General features: G+C 35.1%; 2 protein-coding genes across 2 annotated transcripts; one reads left to right on the top strand and one right to left on the bottom strand.

Annotated features, from left to right (window-relative positions):
• Nucleotides 1-14,091: 14,091 nt before the first annotated feature.
• LOC107893702 (probable protein S-acyltransferase 22) lies at nt 14,092-19,511 on the top strand. The gene is made up of 9 exons (XM_016818758.2): nt 14,092-14,646; nt 14,774-14,887; nt 16,219-16,620; nt 16,890-16,958; nt 17,051-17,122; nt 17,549-17,677; nt 17,858-17,938; nt 18,101-18,289; nt 18,413-19,511. The coding sequence occupies exons 1-9, from the start codon at nt 14,605-14,607 to the stop codon at nt 19,169-19,171; spliced, it is 1,857 nt and encodes a 618-aa protein (XP_016674247.2). The 5' UTR covers nt 14,092-14,604; the 3' UTR covers nt 19,172-19,511.
• Nucleotides 19,512-19,785: 274 nt separating this feature from the next.
• Nucleotides 19,786-20,745, bottom strand: LOC107893703 (uncharacterized). Its single transcript, XM_016818759.2, has one exon. The coding sequence runs from the start codon at nt 20,743-20,745 to the stop codon at nt 19,786-19,788; it is 960 nt and encodes a 319-aa protein (XP_016674248.1).

Here is a 20,745-nt window from a genome sequence, read left to right as displayed (position 1 = left end):
ATCAGTATCAATCTGGGCTGTAGCCCTATTACAAGTCGAGATATATTGGGCCTTGCCCATATTGACACAGTTGGGCCCATTTTAATACAGTTGGCCCATAATAAAACAGTCTCATATGATTAATGCATGATAACCCCATCCAACCCTGCACTTGCCTCCGTCCATCCCTACACTTCCTGTGGGGAATAAATCACCCACGCCATCCCTACACTTACAGTGTTAGCACCGATTGCGGCACTAACTATAATCCACAGCAAAGCTGCTTATATCAGAATATGTGGCACAGCCACCAGAACGGGTTCTTCCTCCATAACAAAACCCAACCCCATGCAACAGATATACATGTCATGGCATATAACAAACAGAATCAGAATATCATGTATTTCAGTCAAAAATAACCCTAGGGGTATAACGGTTATTTTGCACCTAGGGGTAAAACGGTAATTTTCATACTTAGGGATAGTTTAATAAAATTTACTATTCTAGAGTTTACATACATATTCTAACCATTAACACATTAACAGAAGCACTTACCGAGCGTTTTTACCGAATCGGGCCTGTTGGCCCACTAACCTATTTTCGGCCCATTAAGCCCAAATATACCGAAGTGCACGAAATTACGCACTCTGCAATCATACTGCTTGCGATTATCAAAATTAACAACCAAACCACCTCACAAGCGCTCGCACGCTCGCAAGTTCATAAATGCCGGCTTTTCGGCTTTTACCGATCTAGTCTATGAGTGGGTGTCGTTTACACACCTATTTGTGACGAAACACTGACGAGTTCCACACACGAACTGCCTACAATGAATTACTAATACGTTAACTATGAATCCATAGCAACTTATCTGCAAAACTCCTTACTAAAAATCGACCATTAACACTTTAGGCACTAGTGTTCTTACCTTTGCCGAAAAAATGGACTAGATCTATTTCTGGTCGTTCCAAATATCCAAGCCTTCGATTAGTAGCCTTTAATCCACACTGTAGGAAAAAAATCAGATATCACCACTAGACCTTATGAGTACAATCAACAGGCACCCTTTGCATATAGGGGTTTTTCGGCTTTTACCTTAATTCATGAATAACGAAAGAAAGATTCGAGCGTTTACCTATATTGTTATGACACTACTCGCAATCGATTGTAGATCCAACTACCACACAAGAAAGGAAAAATACTCAACCAAGGGTTCGGCCTTTGTAGTACCTCAAAGTAGTAAGATTTCGGTTTTGAAAGAAAAGATACGAGGTTTGGCTTCAATGGAAATTCGGCTAACCAGTTTGTTGAGGATTTAAGAGAGAAAAGAAGAAGAATATGAAGGATTTAGGTTCGGCAAAAAGATAGGATGAGAATTAAGAGGAGAAAGAAAAGAGAAGAGGGGAAGAGATAAGAGAAGGATAAAAAAGAATAAAAAATAGAAGAAGGAAAAAAAAATCCTAAGAAAATTTTTGCTTGCTATACATCTCGAACCTATGACCTCTTTAACACACACATACGTTGCTTGTCACTACGCCACAGGCTCTCCTTGTGTCAAACTTCATTCGTAACTTCCTTTAAGGCCTATTCCAACCGCAACCTGTATAAAGAAAAACAATTTGCGCGCGCCGTGCCTTGAACCCAGGCACTTCCCACGCCCTCCTAGCGTGCTTTACCACTGGGCCAGAAACTTGCTTCTGACATGAATTAGCCTGAAGAATTATTAACGCTTACCTGCGACAGCCCTTGGTTTTTCTAAAAAAAAAACTCACAGTTGCACACGCAGGGAATCGAACCCCTGCTCCTTTCCTACTGCTTAACACGCTTAACCACTAGGCCTGACTCCTCCTTATGTCCCATTTTAGCCCAACTTATTAATAAACCTTAATGCCCAGATCCCCTAAAGAAACAAAAATAATTATTTTTGCTAGAGTCTTGGATCGAATTTTTCCCATACTTTAAATACTTCTAAATTTATTTAAAAACTAAAATAATAATAATCACCATAATAATGAAAATTTCAAATACAATAATATATATATTTTTTCCTAATAATAATTATAATTTCCATAAATCAATAAAAATAGATACAGTAAAATTTTCTAACAATAATTTAATTTAAACACTAAATTAACAACAATAATTTTATAAATATATTTGTATCTAATAATTATAATGATAATAATTTTCATAAAAATTAAAATATTAGTAATAACATAAATATTTTATCAATATATATATATTTTTTTTTAAAACACTAGTAATATTTAAAACTTCTCAATATTCAGGTTTTCTTCTATCCGAATCCCAGACTCAAAGTCCAACTCTTCTAAGCCCAATTTTTGGGGCGTTACAATTTCCACATAATCCGATTTCCATTTCAACAGGTTATATATAATTAATTAACATCTAATAACAAATTGTAACCACGAAAGGTAGTATGAACTTACTTGTCAAGTGATTCAACTATCAAGGACTAATCTACAATTTTTCCTTTTCATCGTACGTCATTCGTTCATTGAGATTCTTGATCTAAAGTATAGTTTAATTTAATTAAATCATTTCACACAACATAAACAATCAAGTATACATTTAAACCCCTTTTATTCATATTTTACATATTTACCCCTAAACTTTATCCTTTATGCAATTTAGCCACTAAACCCAAAACTTTCAAATTGAACATATTCAAGCTTAAAGTAAGCTATCCAAATTTCTTGTAGTCCTTGAACAGCTCATATATTTCATAATTTGACCATATTATCATGAGATTTTGCTACTTTAATAATTAAATCCTTAAACATCAAAATAACTAAAAATTACTTTACAAAATAATCCTATTTAGCTATCAAACTTATAAAACCATTATCAAACTTAAAAATTTTCAAAAATTCAACAATGGTACATTTCAAAAAGTTTAACATTTTTTATGAATTAACCCTCGAGTTAGCTCGATTAAGCTGCAGCGATCTTGAAAACATAAAATTTAATAAAAATGAGAACCAAAATCACTTACATGCATCTTAGGAACTTGGTTGAACCTTGAGCATGCTTAAAAATGGTGTAAATGATGGTGGAAAAACATGAGGAAGAAGTTGATCATCTTTTTCTTTTGTTTTTTTTTAACAAATTTACCTATTTACTAATTTACCCTCGAAGTTAACCTTAAATTCTAAACAATTTATAACATTAACTGTCTAATATAATACTAATGGTCTAATTACCATTTAAGGCCATCAAATCAAGTTCTTAAAGTTGTTAAACCCATTTTAACTAATAATAATAAACTTTTGTAGCTTTTATGATTTAGTCATTTTTACTTAATTAACCAGTTAAACATTAAAATTTTCTATCCAAATTTTAATATGAACTTGTGATACTCCTATAAACAATAAATAAATAATAAAATATTGACCTAGTTGTTAGAATTATGGTCCCGAAACCACTATTTTTGACACCATTGAAAAATGAGATGTTACACATGACCTTGTTGCTTCTTCAGTGCCAATATTCCAGTGACATTAAGATGTGTGTTCTAACCTCAAAATATTGAAAACAGTCATGAAAATTTGGAAATTTCGAGAAAATTCAAATCTGGTAAATGACGCTACACAACCATGTGAACCATATGAGCATGTGGTTGGTTGTGTGCTAGGTTGTGTGGGCCCACATAGTCTAGATAAGTAGGGTGTGTTGGGCCTGTTTTGAGTGATTTGTTGGGCCTCGCTTGGGCTGATTTTTGGCTAACTTGGAATCTGATATTTAAGTAATTCTATGTGTTTGTGTAACGATATGACGATGTTTCTGGATAGTGAGATTCTGTAAATGCTATGATATCATGCATATGTTTTGTTAGTTAATATGTATAAGTACATGTTGCATGATCATTTAATACGTTATTGCATATGCATTGGGGTGGGTTATGATAATGTGACAGAGGAAGTTGTGATTCTGAAAGTGTATCTGCACTATCTGTTTGACAGTACAATTGCAAAATATATATTATTATGGCCCAACTGCATACTATCTGAGTGGTAGATGACCACATATTGGTGTGATAGATGGATGGGTTCTTGTAGCCCTATTTGGTGTGATTTGTAACATCCCGAATTAGGGCCTAGTCGGAATAGTGGTTTTGGGACCACAAATTCGATGTTAAAATAATTATTTTATGATTATTATAAGGTCTAGGATATGAAAATAAGCATTTGTTAAAAGTTTCATGAAGAAATTCTATGTGTAAGGTGTCCAATTGGAAATTAAGGACCAAATTGAATAAATTGCAAAACTTGGGTTCTAGAAGCAATTAGTATGAAATTGTTATGGATTATTAATTAAAGGTCCTTAAAGATTAATTTCCCCAATTTCAAAGTTTTTGGACAAAAATGGGCATGCATGGAAAATTTTGGAAGTTTAGTAACGAAAGGCATTTTGGTCATTTGGTAATAAACTAAATAAAAAGAGAAAAATCAAGCTAAAATCAACTCATTTTTTCTCCATGCTGCCGAAATTCTAAGGGTCTCTATAGCTAGGGTTTTCAATATTTTCAAGCTCAATAGTAAGTGTTCCCTAGCCCCGTTTTTAACGTTCTTCGTATTTTTGAGATCCTCGTAACATGCTCTCTCTATTTCTACCCATATTTCAAGCTAGGTTTCATGTTCAAAAATTTACCCATGCATGAGATGTTTGTGTTTTGATGATTTATGGAGGAATATGAGAGTTTAAAGGATAGTAAACAACTTTTACTAAGTAGTTTTTCATGGAAATGGCTTAAGGGACCATTTTGTAAAAGTTGTGAAAATGGGTAGAAAAATGTGAAATGAAAGAAAATGTGCACTGCTATAGGCAGGAAAAATATTCAGCTAGGCTTGGGTAACTTAGAAATTTCATGCATTTCATTATACTAGCCTTAGGACTAAATTGTAAAAGTGTGAAAGGTTAGGGGCAAATTGGTCATTTTGCCCAAGGGTGAGTTTTAAATCCTAAAATGAAAAATGTGATGTATTAATAGTCAAATTTTATTGATATAGACCTCGAGGAACCAATTCCGGAGGTCGACCGTAGAAAACGAAAGGTTTCGGAATAACTGAAATACGAAACCGAAGCAATTATCAGGTAAGTTAGTATAACCTGAAGTAAACTCATAATATACTTAAACATACATGTTCTGAATGTATGAAAATTTAGATATTCATTGCATGATAATCCATGAAATGTGGTAGAGTAATTGAAAAGATGATAAATGTCCTTGTTGAAATAGAAAGGGAAATCCGATGGAAAAATTATGGCTTACATGACATGAGATCCTGCATGTGTTGCAAAAAAAGATTTAGCCCAGACAGGTAATCCGATGATCTCAAAATGGAAAGGATCTAGCTCGGAATGTGTTCCTTGAGTGATGGAGCCTTCCGAAGAATATAGTGCAATAAGGATTTAGCTTGGACGGGTAATCCAAATGAGGACTGAATTTAGCCTCGACTGACAATTCAGATCCGAGCTTATAAGAGCAATTATCGTTAAAAGGGATTTATCCTGGACTGGTAATCCTAACATTGCTCTATGAGTTATTACTACGGGGAATTTAGCCTAAACTGGTAATTGAGCTATCCATCGAGATTTTTGAGAAATTCAATAGGATTAACATGAGAAATAGAAATGGAAATATTAAATTGATGAGCTCATCTAAGACTAATGACATGACGTGTTGTTATGAGACTAACTTGATGATTGAGTGCAAGTGATAGGGAAACTATTTCATGCTTGTTGGAATTATTGCCTAAAAATGGTTGTATGCTAATTAATCGGTAAGTTTACTTTCCAGTTATCGGGACTTACTAAGCATATAAATGCTTACCCCCTTCTCTTTTCCCTGTCTTACAGAGCTCGTGGACTCATGAAGATTGGAAGACGATTGGAGAATCAACACAGTATCGACTTATCTTGTTTTGGTAACCGAAGTAATTACCAGGTAAGTTCGTATAACCCGAATTAAACTCTTTATATACTTAACATATGCATGTTCTTGAATGTATGAAAAATTAGATATTCATTGCATGATAATCCATGAAATATGGTAGAGTAATTGAAAAGATGATAAATATCCTGGTTGAAGTAGAAAAGGGAAATCCAATGGATAAATTATGGTTTACATGACATGAGATCCTGCATGTGTTGTAGAAAAGGATTTAGCCCGGACGGGTAATCCGATGATCTCAAAAATGAAAAAGATCTAGCCCGGAGGGGTGTTTCTTGAGTGATCGAGCCTCTCAAAGAATATGGGTGCATTAAGGATTTCGCCCGGACGGGTAATCTGAATGAGGATTGAATTTAGCCTGGACTGGCAAATCAGATCCAAACTTATGGGAGCAATTGTCATTAAAAGGGATTTAGTCTGGATGGGTAATCCCAACATTGCTCTATGAGTTATTACTACAGGGGATTTAGCTTGGACTTGTAATCCTACCGTGAGATGTAAGGTTCGTGGGAGTGCGTACTTGAGATGATCACTTGTATGACCTGACGGTTATTGGGCTATCTATCGAGATTCTCCGAGAAATTCAACAGGATTAACATGAGAAATAAAGCATGTAAATATTGGATTGATGAGCTCATCTAAGACTAATAACATGATGTATTGTTATGAGACTAACTTGATTATTGAGTGCATGTGATAGGGAGACTATTTCATGCTTGATGGAATTATTGCCTAAATATGGATGTCTGATAATTAACCGGTAAGTTTACTTTTCAGTTATCCGGACTTACTAAGCATATAATTGCTTACCCCCTTCTCTTTTCCCTGTCTTACAGAACTCATGGACTCATGAAGACTAGAAGACGGTTGGAGAATCAACACAGTATCGACGTGTCCTATTTTGGTATATAGATACTATCATTTTGTTTAATGGCATGTATAGAATTTTTGATTATTTTGTTATATGTGTTGTAGTAAGTCCAATTTGCCCGGGCCCATTTATAAAACCCAAACATTACAACCCAAAACTCATTTAAATTAAATTACAAACATAGCCCAATAAATTACAAGCCCAAACCAAAATTAAACACCAGCCAAAACCTAAAAAAAAAACCCTAGCAGCCCAAAAGCCCACAACCTAAACATTTTCAGCCAAAGAAAAAGAAAAAAAGAAAACCCTAGCCGCATGTTTAACCACCCCACTCCTCCACGTCTGTAAGCCTGTTGCCACCACTCCTCTGTCAGCCACCTGCTACCACCGCCATTGTGGCCACCATCCACTTGCACCTGCAAAAATAAAGATAGAAGTGACAGCAATAATATAAAAAAAAATCTCTTGTAAAATGGCTATATAAAAGCCTAGAAATCAGATTGTAAATAGAAGACTTTTTGGAATACAAAAGAAACTTACAAACAAAAGCAAAAACGGAATCAAGCGATCAACCAAGGTGTTTTATTTTTTTTTCTTTTTTCTTTTTCGAATCTATTCATACGTACATATTTTCTTTTTTTTTCTCTTTAAAAAACGATATATATAGGTATACATATATATTTAAAATAAAAATTTACCTTTTGGAGATTTTCAGCCATCGTGTACAGTGGCCGGCGCGGTGTACGATGATCGGTCCAATTACTGGAGACCTGGGCCGGAGATTGAGAAGGGGAGAGTATTTGGAGGCCTCTTTTTGTTTTTTTTTTTTGAAGTGAAGAAGAAATTAATTTTTTTTAAAAAATGGTTTAAATAGCCTTGGTGAAACGACGCCGTTTCACCTAGGCTTTCATAGTAGAAAACGACGTCGTTTTGCCTTGACCGACCCGCATCCGACCCGACCCGCTTCAGGATCCGCGTGTTTTTGAGTGGAAGGGCTAATTGCACTTTTAGCCCTTCCGCTTTTTTATAGTTTTATAATTAAATCTTTCGTTATTTTTAATTTTCCCCAGAAATTTTATTTTTATTTCATTTTGGTCCCTCTGGGTGCTGTGCATTTTGGGAGGATGGGATATTGTCATCCGCGCACCCAAATTGGTCCTTTTCTTTGTATTTTTATTCCAAATTTGCCCCGAACTCCTATTTTAAGTTCAATTTAGTCCTTTTAGTTACTTTTGCTGTTTTGCCATTATTATTATCATTATTATTATTATTATCATTATTCCTACTATTATATTACTATCATTATTTCCACTACTTTCATTATTATTATTATTATTATTATTATTATTATTATATTACTATCATTTTTATATTATCATTATTATCCTTACTATTATTATTACTACAACTATTATTACTATGATTATATTTTCTTTTTATACTTATTTGCTTATTATTATTACATTATTATATCATTAATTTTATATTATAATTATTATTATTATTACTTTTACCGTTATGTTGTTGTTTTTCTCTGTTTTATTACTATTATTATTATTATTATCATTATTACTATTATTTTTATTTTTATTTTTATTTTTATTACTATTACCTTTTTAGTATTACTATTACTATTATTCTTATTAACATAGTATTATTACTCCTACTACTATTATTATTCCCCTTTTCTACATATTATTATTATCCTTACTAACATATATTATTATTATTGTTAACATTTTTAAATTATCGTCACTATCACTTTTTTATTTAACATATTATTGTTATTGCTAATTTTTATTATCATTATTACTATCGTATTATTATTACTATTATATTTTCATCTGTATAGATTTTATTACTACTTATATTTCTTATCTATTTATATTTTCGTTATTATATTTTAAGTATTATATCTATATTTATATTTAGGTATTAATATCATTATCTCACTATTGTTATATTTTTCATATCATTATTATTGTCATCACTATTACTATCTTTTTTTAATGGTTTCACATAATCCTTATTCATTTACAGCTAGTTTTTTATTTTCAAATGCTTTTAGCTTATTCATTGTTTCTCTCTTATTTTAGCTTATCTGTTTTATTTTATTTTATTTTTGCTTTTATCGTTATCGTTTACACTCGCGTTTATGTTTATTCTATTATGCCTGTCAATACCGAAATTTGTATTTGTTTATGCATTCTTTATCTCATTTTATTACAAATTTATGTTATATTAACCTTTACCCGACCCAAAATTGATTCTTTTATAAAGGCAAAGCTTCGTATTTAGAAATTCGAGAAAATTGTGCCCTAACTTACTGGGTTTTGATTTTTCTCGTTTAGCCTAAATAACGGCATATTCTTTTTAAATCGCAACACGAGTTTTGAATAAAATACTTATTCTCGGAGATACGAGGTGTTGTATTCTAACTTACTGGATATAACATCTTGTTACCTCGAGATAAGATTTTTGCAAACAAAGGCAATATTCGGTATTTGGAAGTTCGAGATATCGTGCCCTAACTTACTGAGTTTCAATTTTTCTCGTTTACTCTAAATAATCAAATTCCCTTTTTAAAAAAAAAGTCAAAATACATGAATTTTAAGTAAAAGGCAAGCTCATTCTCAAAAGTTCGAGATGTCGTGTCCTAACTTATTGGATGTGACATTTTATCACTTTGAGACGAGAAGGTCTTTAACATTTGAGTGTTTTTTTTTACAAAAGAGGGATTGTATTTCAAAGTCTTTCAAGTTTTTAATTTTCGACACTAAGACACTAATTAATCAACTAGGTACCAATTTTTGGGGGTGACAAGGGTGCTAATCTTTCCTCGTGCGTAACTGACTCCCGAACCCGTTTTTCTAAATTTTGCGGACCAAAATCGTTGTTTAAATAAATCAAAACATTTATTAAAAACAACCACTTTTACGAGGTGACCCGATCACACGTCATCAAAAAGGATTGGTGGCGACTCCCGTTTTTTTGTTTTCATTTCCAAAATCAAAGTCGATCCCCTTATTCAAAAAAGATGGTTTCGACATGTGTCATTTGGCTAGCCAATGTAAGGGCCTAAATGATATACTTATTCTTTTGTATATGGGCATGAGATATGGCTCACATCGATGTAGGTAGTAAACCTACCAATGATGCATGTCTATGTTTAAATGTTTCATGAGATATGATGATGAGGTTTATCATGAATGAATAATTGAAATAGAATCTAATAATTTAAAAGTGGACATAGCACATAATGGTAAATGGTTATAACATGACCTAATTGTAAAATGTGCTATGTTAATCCCTAATACAAAATGGATAATTTGGCATGTACTAAATCAATGAGATGAGGTTGACATGCAATTGTGTCATGCTAAGGTTGTTTAAGAGTATGGTTAGACCATGTTAAACACCATTGAAGTCTTTAAGTGTGTATGGATAATACATGGTGACCAAAGGCTTGGTAAATAGCCTTAAAAAGGTTCACACGGGTAGACACATGGCCATGTGTCCAAGCTGTGTGTGACACACGGGCAGCCCTATGGGTGTGTTGCCTGGCAGTATGTCCCCTGCACCTAAAATTTTAGGTCATTTTGCATGGTAGTAAACACACGGGTAGAGACACGGCCATGTGTCTCAATCGTGTACAGGACACAACCTAGCACACGAGCGTGTGCCTTGGCCGTGTGCCTCAAAATGAATGATGATATCATAAACAGAATGCCCAGGTTTTTGGACACGGGCGACCACACGGGCGTGTCTAGGCCATGTGAATGACACGGACTAGGGACACGGGCTTGTGCTCGACCGTGTGAAAACCCCTATAGGTTCGAAATGGAAAATAAATCTAAATAATTCAACACGGGTGAAACACACGGGCGTGTCCCTAAACACACGGGCGTGTGCTTTGCCTCCACACGGGCGTGTGAGACATAACCCTAGTAATTTTACTAAAATTTTCTATAGTTCTCGGTTTAGTCCCGGATCACTTTTAATATATGTTTTGGGCCTCGTAGGTCCATAATTAGGACATTATGATGTTGTTTGATTGGTTTTAAATTAGAACAAAATTTTATAACTCGTATCTTCTGAAAATATCGGAGTATATATCTGGTAATGCCTCGTACCTTGTCTCGATCTCGAGTACGAGTAAGGGATGTTACATTAACCCCTAATACGAAAAGGATAATTTAGCATGTACTAAACCGATGATATGAGGTTAGCATGCAATGAGTTATGTCAAGATTTTTTTAGAGTATAATTAAGCCATGTTAAATACCATTGAAGTCTTTAAGTGTGTATGGATGATAAAGGGTGACTAAAGGCTTGGAAAATAGCCCTAAAAAGGTCCACATGGGTAGCCACACGAGCATGTGTCTAGGCCATGTGTGACACACGGTCAGCCCCCATGGGCATGTTGCTTGGCCGTGTGTCCCCTGCACTTAAAATTTTAGGTCATTTGCATGGTAGTAAACACACGTGTAGAGACACGGTCGTGTGTCTCAATCGTGTGGAGGACACGGCCTAGCACACGGGCGTGTGCCTTGGCCGTATGCCTCAAAATGAATGATGACATCATAAACAGAATGTCTGGGTTTTTGGACACGGGCGTGTTTGGGGCGTGTGAGGGACATGGTCCAGGGATACGGGCGTGTGCTTGGCCGTGTGAAAATCTCTATAAGTTCAAAATGAAAAATAAATCCAAATAATTCAACACGGGTGGGACACACAGGGGTGTCCCTAAGCACACGAGCGTGTGCCTTGCCTCCACATGGGCGTGTAAGGCATAATTCTAGTAAATTTTCTAAAATTTTCTATAGTTCTCAGTTTAGTCCCAGATCCCTTTTAATGTATGTTTTGGACCTTGTAGGTCCATAATCGGGACACTATGATGTTGTTTGGGTCGGTCTTAAATTAGAATGAAATTTTATAACCTGTATTTTCTGAAAGTGTCCGAGTATGTGTCTGGTAACGCCTTGTACCTTGTCCCGATCTCGGGTATGGGTGAGGGGTTTAGTGTGTAGCGGATGGGGGTAAGATTATTCTATTTGATTATGTTATGCTAAGCATGTGTGACTTCTGATCCATCTGTTCTGATATATGCATTTAAGCATGTTTATGATGTGATTTATGCTTGTGGGCCAAGGCACACACTGAACTTTATAGCTCATTCTGTTTGTTTAACATTTTTTAGGTAATCCTCAGACTTAGGATTTGGCGGCGCTCAAGAGCTCGATTTGATTTTTGTGTTTAACTCGTTTAGAAACTTTTATTTTTGATTTTATGGACTTATAGACTGTTTTTCGGACTTTAACTTTGGTTTTGGGATTTGTTAAATATTTTAGTTAGTTATTTTAAAAATCGGTATGATTTTTGATAATTTGAAATAAACGTATAATTTTTAAAGTTAAACAACTCTAAGAATTTTTTCGTTGCAAAATTTTAATTAGGATTATGTGTTTAACAAAGCAAGTAACTAAAGTGTGATGATTTTATAAAAACCAAGTTTTATAAGCATACGATTAAAAATTTCACCTAAACATTTTATGAATGACAATCTTCCTACCAAAAGTTGTGACGAGTTTTATAAAATCTACAATTTTCGGTTTTGGAATAAGATAAATTTTGAAAATATATGACTAAAGTTTCAATTTATTAATGTAACCTTCCAAAACCAACCATAACGTCTAGGTTAGGTTTGAGGTGTTACACTTTGCCTCAAACACTCTGCGAACCATTTGAGTCCTAAAGACCAAAAGGGGATGTGATTTTTTTTTTTTACAATCAGACACATGCCTGATATCTAACAATACGCCACCTTCAACCGAATTATATATAGAGAACAATGAATCATCACCCTTGTGCTCGGCCACATTAGCTACTTCTGTAATTATTCGAAAGTGTTAGAAATAAAATTTGTGATCCCGTCGAACTTCTTCATATCGAAATTCATCATTGACTCTAATATCAATTTGTTGGGGACCGACCCGTATAAACAACGAGATAGTAAAGTGGAGAAGAACAAACACAAATATTTACGTGGAAAACTCCTTCGAAGAAGATAAAACCATGAACGAAGGAGGCTTCGGTTTTTCAGTAAATGAGTAAACTCACGAGAGTACAATATGGAGAAAATAAACCTAAATATACGAAACGTACAAAACCCAAACTTTGAAAACGAAACCCTAACTTGGGAACATAATTCACTCCATAGTTACCACAAAAAACTTTCTCAAATTCATATGCGACTACTTCTTGTCCCCTTAAAAGAAAAACCCTCTCTGATTGGCATGTCTAAATCAGGGTTACAAAGGCCACGACTTTCCTTATTGTGATGTCGCCGCTGCTCCTACATCAAGAGATCGTCACCTCGTCTTACGTCTTGACGACCTTCGTCGTGACGTCGTCCCTTACCCGTCGCATTGTTGTAATGTCACATATCTCCTCGTCGTGACGTCGCACATGTATCTCCAATAAGTGCTTGCAAAACGTTCGATAAATGCGAGACATATGCCACAAATGTTGATAGTGAAGTGGTTTGATTTTATAAGAAAAATTAATAGGTTATATCATTAATTGATGTTAAAAAATAAAAAAAATAGTTAAATAAGATACATGGTATTTTTTAACATTGCTTGTAATAAAAAACCTCAAACGAAATAATAATTTATAATACAAATTATCATAAAATATTTTAAACATGATTATAATGTGATGGTATGCATTAAAATGATATGAAAACATGAAATGCACTAGGACAAAAATTATGGGAGGAATCTTATGCAAAAGTTTGAATTTTTATTTTCACATCTAAAAGAAAGATAAAGGAAAATGAATATGATGATGGGTGAAAAAAAAAAGAGAAAAGGGATAGGCTAAAGTCGAAAGAATGTAAGAAATGAAATACTTATGTCAAAATATTTTTTAAAATACTAAAATATATAATTATGCATACTTTTTTTTCTTGGCAAATTATGAATACTTCTAAGCTAAAATAATAATAATAATAATGTATAATTTAAGACTAAAAACGCTAACTGGGTCAAAATATTGATGGAAAATGCTGAAAAAGGAATTTTTAAGACAATTGTTGGTGAAGGCAATTACAAAAGATGAAACCGAACAACTGTCTATTTGCAGCGATGGGCCTGATGTTGTGACACTTTGAACATGATTAAATTAAACAAAGAAAATTAAACAAAAAATTAAAGTAAAAAAAAAAGTAAAAGTTGGGTTTTGAAGGTAAATTATAGGCAATGGAAACGAAAGAATGAAAAAAAAAAAACCAGTTCTCTCTCATGTTGTTACTTAGAGACACAGTTTGAGAGTTTTGAGACAGATCTTATGGCCAAGCAAAATGCTTTAATATAAGAAACAAATAAATACCCAAACCCCAGACTAGCCCTTCTTGTGTTTTTTTCTGTCTTTTCTCTTTCATTGCATGAGGCAGGGGCCATGATTGTGTGAACCAGACAAAGCTTTCCTTACTGTCCAAACCTATCTTCTTCAGCTACCTTGTTCTTTTTCTTTTACACTTTACATTTTTCTTGCCATTTTTTTTATTAGACCCGTGAAGGTAAAAAAAAAACAAAACAAAAAAAAAAACAAAGGGTAATGCTTGGTTGGTGGTCTAGTGAAATGAGTGATCTTTATTTTCCCCGGAAAGTGAGGGAAAGTGTGAGAAACTAAGTATAGGAAAAATACCCAGCAGATTTTGACTTTCACTCTTTTCCATATTTTCCCCTTCTCTGTTCGTTTAACATTTTAAGAGGAAATGAGGAAGCATGGATGGCAGCTTCCTTATCATCCACTCCAGGTATTTTTTGTTTTTGGTTCTTTGTTACTATTTCCATTTTTATGTAAAATTGCTGAGCTTTTTTGTTGTTCCAATTCTGGGTAATTTAGCAAAGTTTTCGTTTTTTTTTTTACTTATTTTTGCAAAGGTGGTTGCTGTTGCTGTGTTCTTGGCACTTGGATTTGCATTCTATGTGTTCTTTGCTCCTTTTGTTGGGAAGAAGATGTTTCAATACATTGTGATTGGAATCTATACTCCTCTTGTAAGCCATTTCAACATTTTTCCTTTTATTTTATTTTTATTTTCTAGTGGGTGGAAGAATTGAGATCTATGTTTTCTTTGCCTGTTGGTCTCTCTGATTCATTTATTTTCCCTCTAATCTAAGGGTCCTTTCCTTTTTCTAAATCTGATTTTTTTTTCTTTTTTTTTTCTTTTGGTTGTTTTATCTTATGGAGTCTCTCAAGCATATCATCAACTTGTGACTTTAGCTGATAAGGGCAATTGTCTTTTAGCCATTGTTCCTTTTAGGAGGCATTGATTCTATACAAGAGTTTCAAATTTCATCCATTAAAGGATTATTAGTGGCTAAATTTCTTCTGGTTAACAGCTGGTCTTATTGCTCTTCCTTTTTGGAGCAAAAATTCTTTTAATGAAGTAGTTTATTGGCTCATAAATGTTTTATATTACTTTTAGGAAATGTTAAATTATGAACTGCTGAACTGTTATCACAGCAAACACAGAGATCTGAAACTTTAAGACGGTTTGTTTGATAGTTCTCATAAGTTATAAAATACTCGAGAACATTTGGGCAAGTCCATGCTATCGGGGACTGGGGTACTTACTGACAATTCTAGATAATGCTAGGTTGATGAACTTTCTCTTAAAGAAATATTTCACACAAAGAAGTTAGGCTTCTATGATGTTATCTGCTGACTGGAATTTGTAAACTGAGAACTGTTCTCTCTTAAAGTCTATATATAATAGTAGTAAAGACTGTGTTTATTTACTGTAATAGCATATGGCCTAATTGAGTCTAGCTCAGGAGAACTGTGGTTGGTGATTTTGTGGGGGCAGAATGCAGATTGGATGGTTAGAAGTAAGTTAGCTTTTCTTTGAACTTGAAGGTATGCTGTTTAAAGTACATATTGGCATTTTAGATGATTACAGTTAGTACATCAGACTCAAATCGTCTGCTTTAAGATGGCTCTTTAGAATGAAATTAGTGTACTGTTTGAAATGCATTCTTGGAGGTCATGAAATATGCTAACACTTTAGGTGCTAAGTGTGCATGGTTTACTCATTTCCCTTGTCTTGTCTACAAGTCATAGTTGATCCTATTATTCGATTAAAATGTGGATGGTTGAGTCATTTCCCAAGTCTTGTCTACAAGTCATAAGTAAATCATAATACAATCTAACCGAAGCATGCAAGGTTGAGTCATTTCTCGAGTCTTGTCCACAAGTAATAATTAATGGCACTATAATGCTGCTTATAATAGCAAGCTATATTTGGCATCCATTGTGGTTCTCTCTTTTATTGTATTTGATGTGTCCTTATCACCTTGGAACTTTAGTGACAATATTCTCCTTTTAGATTACATGTTGCTTTGGCCTATATGTTTGGTGTGCGGCAGCTGATCCTGCAGATCCAGGAGTTTTTAAGTCAAAAAAGCACCTCAAAATTTCTGAAAATAAGCTTTCTGGACCAAAGGACTCTAAATTAGGTGGGGATTCAACTACATCATTGCATGACGGCAATGCTACTTTAGTTGGAGGAAAAACTCTGGAAAAGGATGCAGCAGCTACACATGAAACCTTGAAAAACACAAGTCTTGGAACTGATAGAAACCATGCTTCATCGAAGCAATCATCTTGTTTCGTATGGATTTTTTTCCCTTATGCTTTTATCTGCAAGTGCTGTAGCTCAAACGAAGAATCTTCTGAACAACAGATGAGTGAAGATGGCATGTTCTATTGCAGTTTGTGTGAAGTTGAGGTAAAGTAGCATTTGGTATCTTGTTACATCGTTTCCTTTTTCTCCTTTATCTGATGAATATTCCATTACGTTCCTTATGTTGACATAGCTTAAGAGGGGAAAAAAGATAACTCCATAGTCTATGATTGCATGTAACCATGCCTAGTTGATCAAATGTGAATTTGAAGAGAAGGGACATGAATCTTGCGCCGTATCAGTTTTAAGACTTGTGCTATTTTGTCTTGACATCGTGGATAGCTTATCTTTATTAAGTTTATTTTTTTTGGCAGGTTTTCAAATACAGCAAGCACTGCAGAGTCTGTGACAAATGTGTTGACCGTTTCGATCATCACTGCAGGGTACTGCTGGATATTCATTTGTTGGATACTTTTTCCACTTCATCAATGATGCTGCTAATGCTTGTTTTATTCAATTGGGTTTTTTTTTTTAGTGGCTCAACAATTGCATTGGCCAAAGGAACTACCGACAATTTTTTGCTCTCATGGTTTCTGCTCTTCTATTGGTAAGCATGTTCTTCATCTTCGCTGTTCATATCAGATCAGAATCATCATATTACAACATGTAACACTTATGTTCCTTTTGAGTTCCTGGATTCTTCAGCCAACTCCTTCCTTACAGGCATCTTAGATCTTGATCTTTAAGAACAATAATACTACTAAGCTTCTTGTTTTGTGATCAATAAACACATTTTCGTACTTTTGCTGCTAAATCGGGACCTTGCAATTTGCCTCTATTATCTTGTCATTGTATCTTATATATCAAAAGACACATTCATGAATATTACCTATTCCATATAACATCATGAGTGACTCCGCAGTTGCCAGAAATGAAGAAATCCCAGAAGCCTTTTATTTTCTAGTCATTTTCATTTTAACTGACTATTGACAGGTCTATACATGATTTGTCCACCTTGGACTTGAGATTGCAGCTTATTCTACAATGGTCAACCGGAATCCTTGTACTTATCTGCTGTTTCATCGATCGGAAGCAGTTTTCTATTGATATTGCAACGAAGTTAGGAAGCAGTTTCTCTTTGGTTCCATTTGTTATTGTGGTTGTAAGTGTTGTGCCAATATTTATCTTAATCTTTTTTTTCCTGGCACTGTTCAATGCTATGCATTACCGTTCCTGAATTCTCTTTAAATTTAGCATTTATGAGATCATGAAACAAATCTATAATTACTAGCACCTTTCAATTCAAGGCATTAAGCTAAGCAGTAAGTTCTTACTTTTACAGGCATTGTGCACCATTTTGGCTATGGTTGCTACGCTACCTATTGCACAGCTTTTATTCTTTCACGTTCTACTCATGAAAAAGGCAAGCCTTTTTCAACTTTTTTTTCCCGCTAACATGTGAAGGATGTTTCTATTTTATTTCTTTGCTTCCTTAAGTTGAATCCTAACAAGTACTAAAATGTGAAGAAAGGGGAAAGAAAAGAAAGCTAATTAGCTAATTTGGTAATTCCTGAATGTGCCTCAGGGAATCAGCACATATGATTATATAATAGCTTTACGGGAGCAGGAGCAAGAGCAACAAGGTATTGGTGGTCACCAGAGTCCGCAAATGTCCCCGGCTAGCTCACTTACAGGATTAAGTAGTGCTAGTTCCTTTTCGACTTTTCATAGGGGTGCATGGTGTACACCTCCACGGCTGTTCCTCGAAGATCAGGTAATTTTGACAAATTATTCCTTGTCAGGAGAATTAGTATGGATGTTGAATTGTATATTGTATAAATGGTTTACTTTTAGCTGAATCACTGAAGCTGAGAGATGTTTGTGTAATTGGTGCTAGTTCGATGTTGTTCCTCCCGATACTGGATCTGTGAGTTCATATGGGAAAAAAATGATAGGAGAGGAACCTATCAAGAAGAAGAATCCAGGAGCAGTTAAGATCAGTCCGTGGACATTGGCACGGTTAAATGCAGAAGATGTTTCAAAAGCTGCAGCTGAAGCAAGGAAAAAGTCCAAAATCCTGCAGCCCGTTGTGAGACGGGAAACCTCTTCCAGGCTAGAAGCAGAAAGTAGCTTTGGAAGCAGTGGCCGACAAGTGTTCTCAAGAGCTGATAGCAGAAGACGGGCATCTAAGCGAGTGCGTCTCCCAGCTGACCTACCCATGGATCCCTTAATGACCATTTCTGCTAAAGACACATCAAGTAGTTTGGCACCTCTTCAACTGGAAGCACGAAGCGCTTTCCAAACCCGTCGAGCAATGTCAAGCTATGCTGGGATTGTTGCCTCTTCTCCTGAGAGCAGTTTAGACTCACCAGATATTCATCCATTTCAGGTCTCCTCATCGGGAGCTGAAGAATCAAGAAGGCTAACAGGTTTATCTTCTGTCAATATGGCTGTTCCAAATGGATTTCCTTTATCAAGGTCTACTAGTGACGGGTATGAAGCATCAGGTGGGGAAGACAGTGATCGAGTTCCTTCGAGAATTATCGAGACATCAACAAACTGGAGCAACGTTCTTTTCGATTCCGAACAGGATGATAGTATCATTAAACTAAAAGCACCATCTTCATCCAGCCAGGTTAACATTAGAATGCTGTGACTGATCATGATTGATGAAGTTAGTCGATTCTGGTTCCGAGGCTCATTCTTTAATTTATGGGACTAAGAATTTCAAGTACCAGAGTGATAATCCTAATTCAATTGATTTGGGACTTTGAATATGTGAAGAGATGACAATGGCTGTAAAGGCAACTCTGATTTCCGTCGAGGCAAGACTAGCTACCGGTGTTTCATCGAAGAGTCGGTCAATCAGTTCTTGCATTTAGGATGACATGGAAGAAGAAAAGGTATTTAATATGTACTTTCTGTAGTACTCCATTCTACTAACTGTTTAACATTCCTAAACTTTTGGGGAAAAAATGTGCAAATTTTATAGATTATCCAGGTTGCGCCCATTCTTAATGTTTCATAATGTGTGCCTTAACTAACAAGCTAAACAGTTTTCTTACAAATGCAAAGGGAATCATCATTAACCAACTCCAAAATGTATATCCTTTTTATTTTAACTTACAAGACTGAAGCATTTGTTTTACATTGCTCACACATCTGCCTTTTCATCTATACCAAGTAAAACTAGAAAACGATAAACATAACAGCAACAACAAAACAAAACAGAAGATAAAAGGAAACTCAGTTTCCTGTTTTCGTCAAGCATTAAACGATTGAAACAATATAAGGAACATTCACTTTCCCATCATCAACAGGCAGACTTACATATTGTGTAGCAAATGCTTCATCAAGCTCTCCATGTAGAGCCTCGGCATATATATAGAAAACTGTATTTGCAGCAAAACCATGAAGCATGAGGAACATGTAGATGCAGGAAGTGGAGACAATATTCATAACAGATGTCCAACTTTTCCATTTATCACCAGCTGGATCCTCCAGTCTTTGAATTGAGAGCCAGATATTACACGCAAAGAAGAAGCCGAAAAACAGCATCATCTTAAAAGCAACCCCTTTCATTCCTTTAACTAGATTTCGACTTCGCTTTAATGGTTCAAGTCCCCAGCTTGATTCAACTACTACGACAGCATGAGCAAATATCCAGTTCAGTTGGAGATAAGTTATAGTAGACGTGAAAATGATCACATAGACAAGGATAAGTACGATGAAAGTAGGTGAAGAGTAAAATTGGGTTGCTTTGATTAATGCAAAAAAGACCAAACCAAGAACTAAACTGATTCCATAAACGATAAACTGGGTTACAAGGGAAGTCGAGAGGAGAGGGAAGAAGGAAGTGGATGCTGCCTTAAAAGAGGATAAAAGGTTGAGGGGTCGACCGTAAAAGCCGTGGAAAACGCTGTAAGTGATGGTACCGATAGCGAAGAAAGAGAAGATGGAGAGGATGAGGGTGTAAAGGAGATTGAAGATGGGGAGTTTAATGGGGAAGATGCGGGGATTTTGCTCAAGGAAGCTGAGGTGGGATTCAATGGTGGGAGAGAAGTGTTGATAGATGAAGGGATAAATGGATAAAAAACAAGAGGAAGGGAGGAGAAAGAGGAGTGAGAGAGCTTGGAAGTGGCCACTGTGGGCTTTGAGTATGCGCCTGGATTCGGATAGGATGGTCCAGATGTCGATTTTTGACGGAAGATATGGTGGAGGCGTTGCCAT

This window comes from Gossypium hirsutum, chromosome A13, assembly GCF_007990345.1.
Source record: "Gossypium hirsutum isolate 1008001.06 chromosome A13, Gossypium_hirsutum_v2.1, whole genome shotgun sequence".
Lineage (NCBI taxonomy): Eukaryota > Viridiplantae > Streptophyta > Magnoliopsida > Malvales > Malvaceae > Gossypium > Gossypium hirsutum.
The sequence above is the reverse complement of the archived record's forward strand: the minus strand, read 5'-3'. Positions and strand labels throughout refer to the sequence as shown.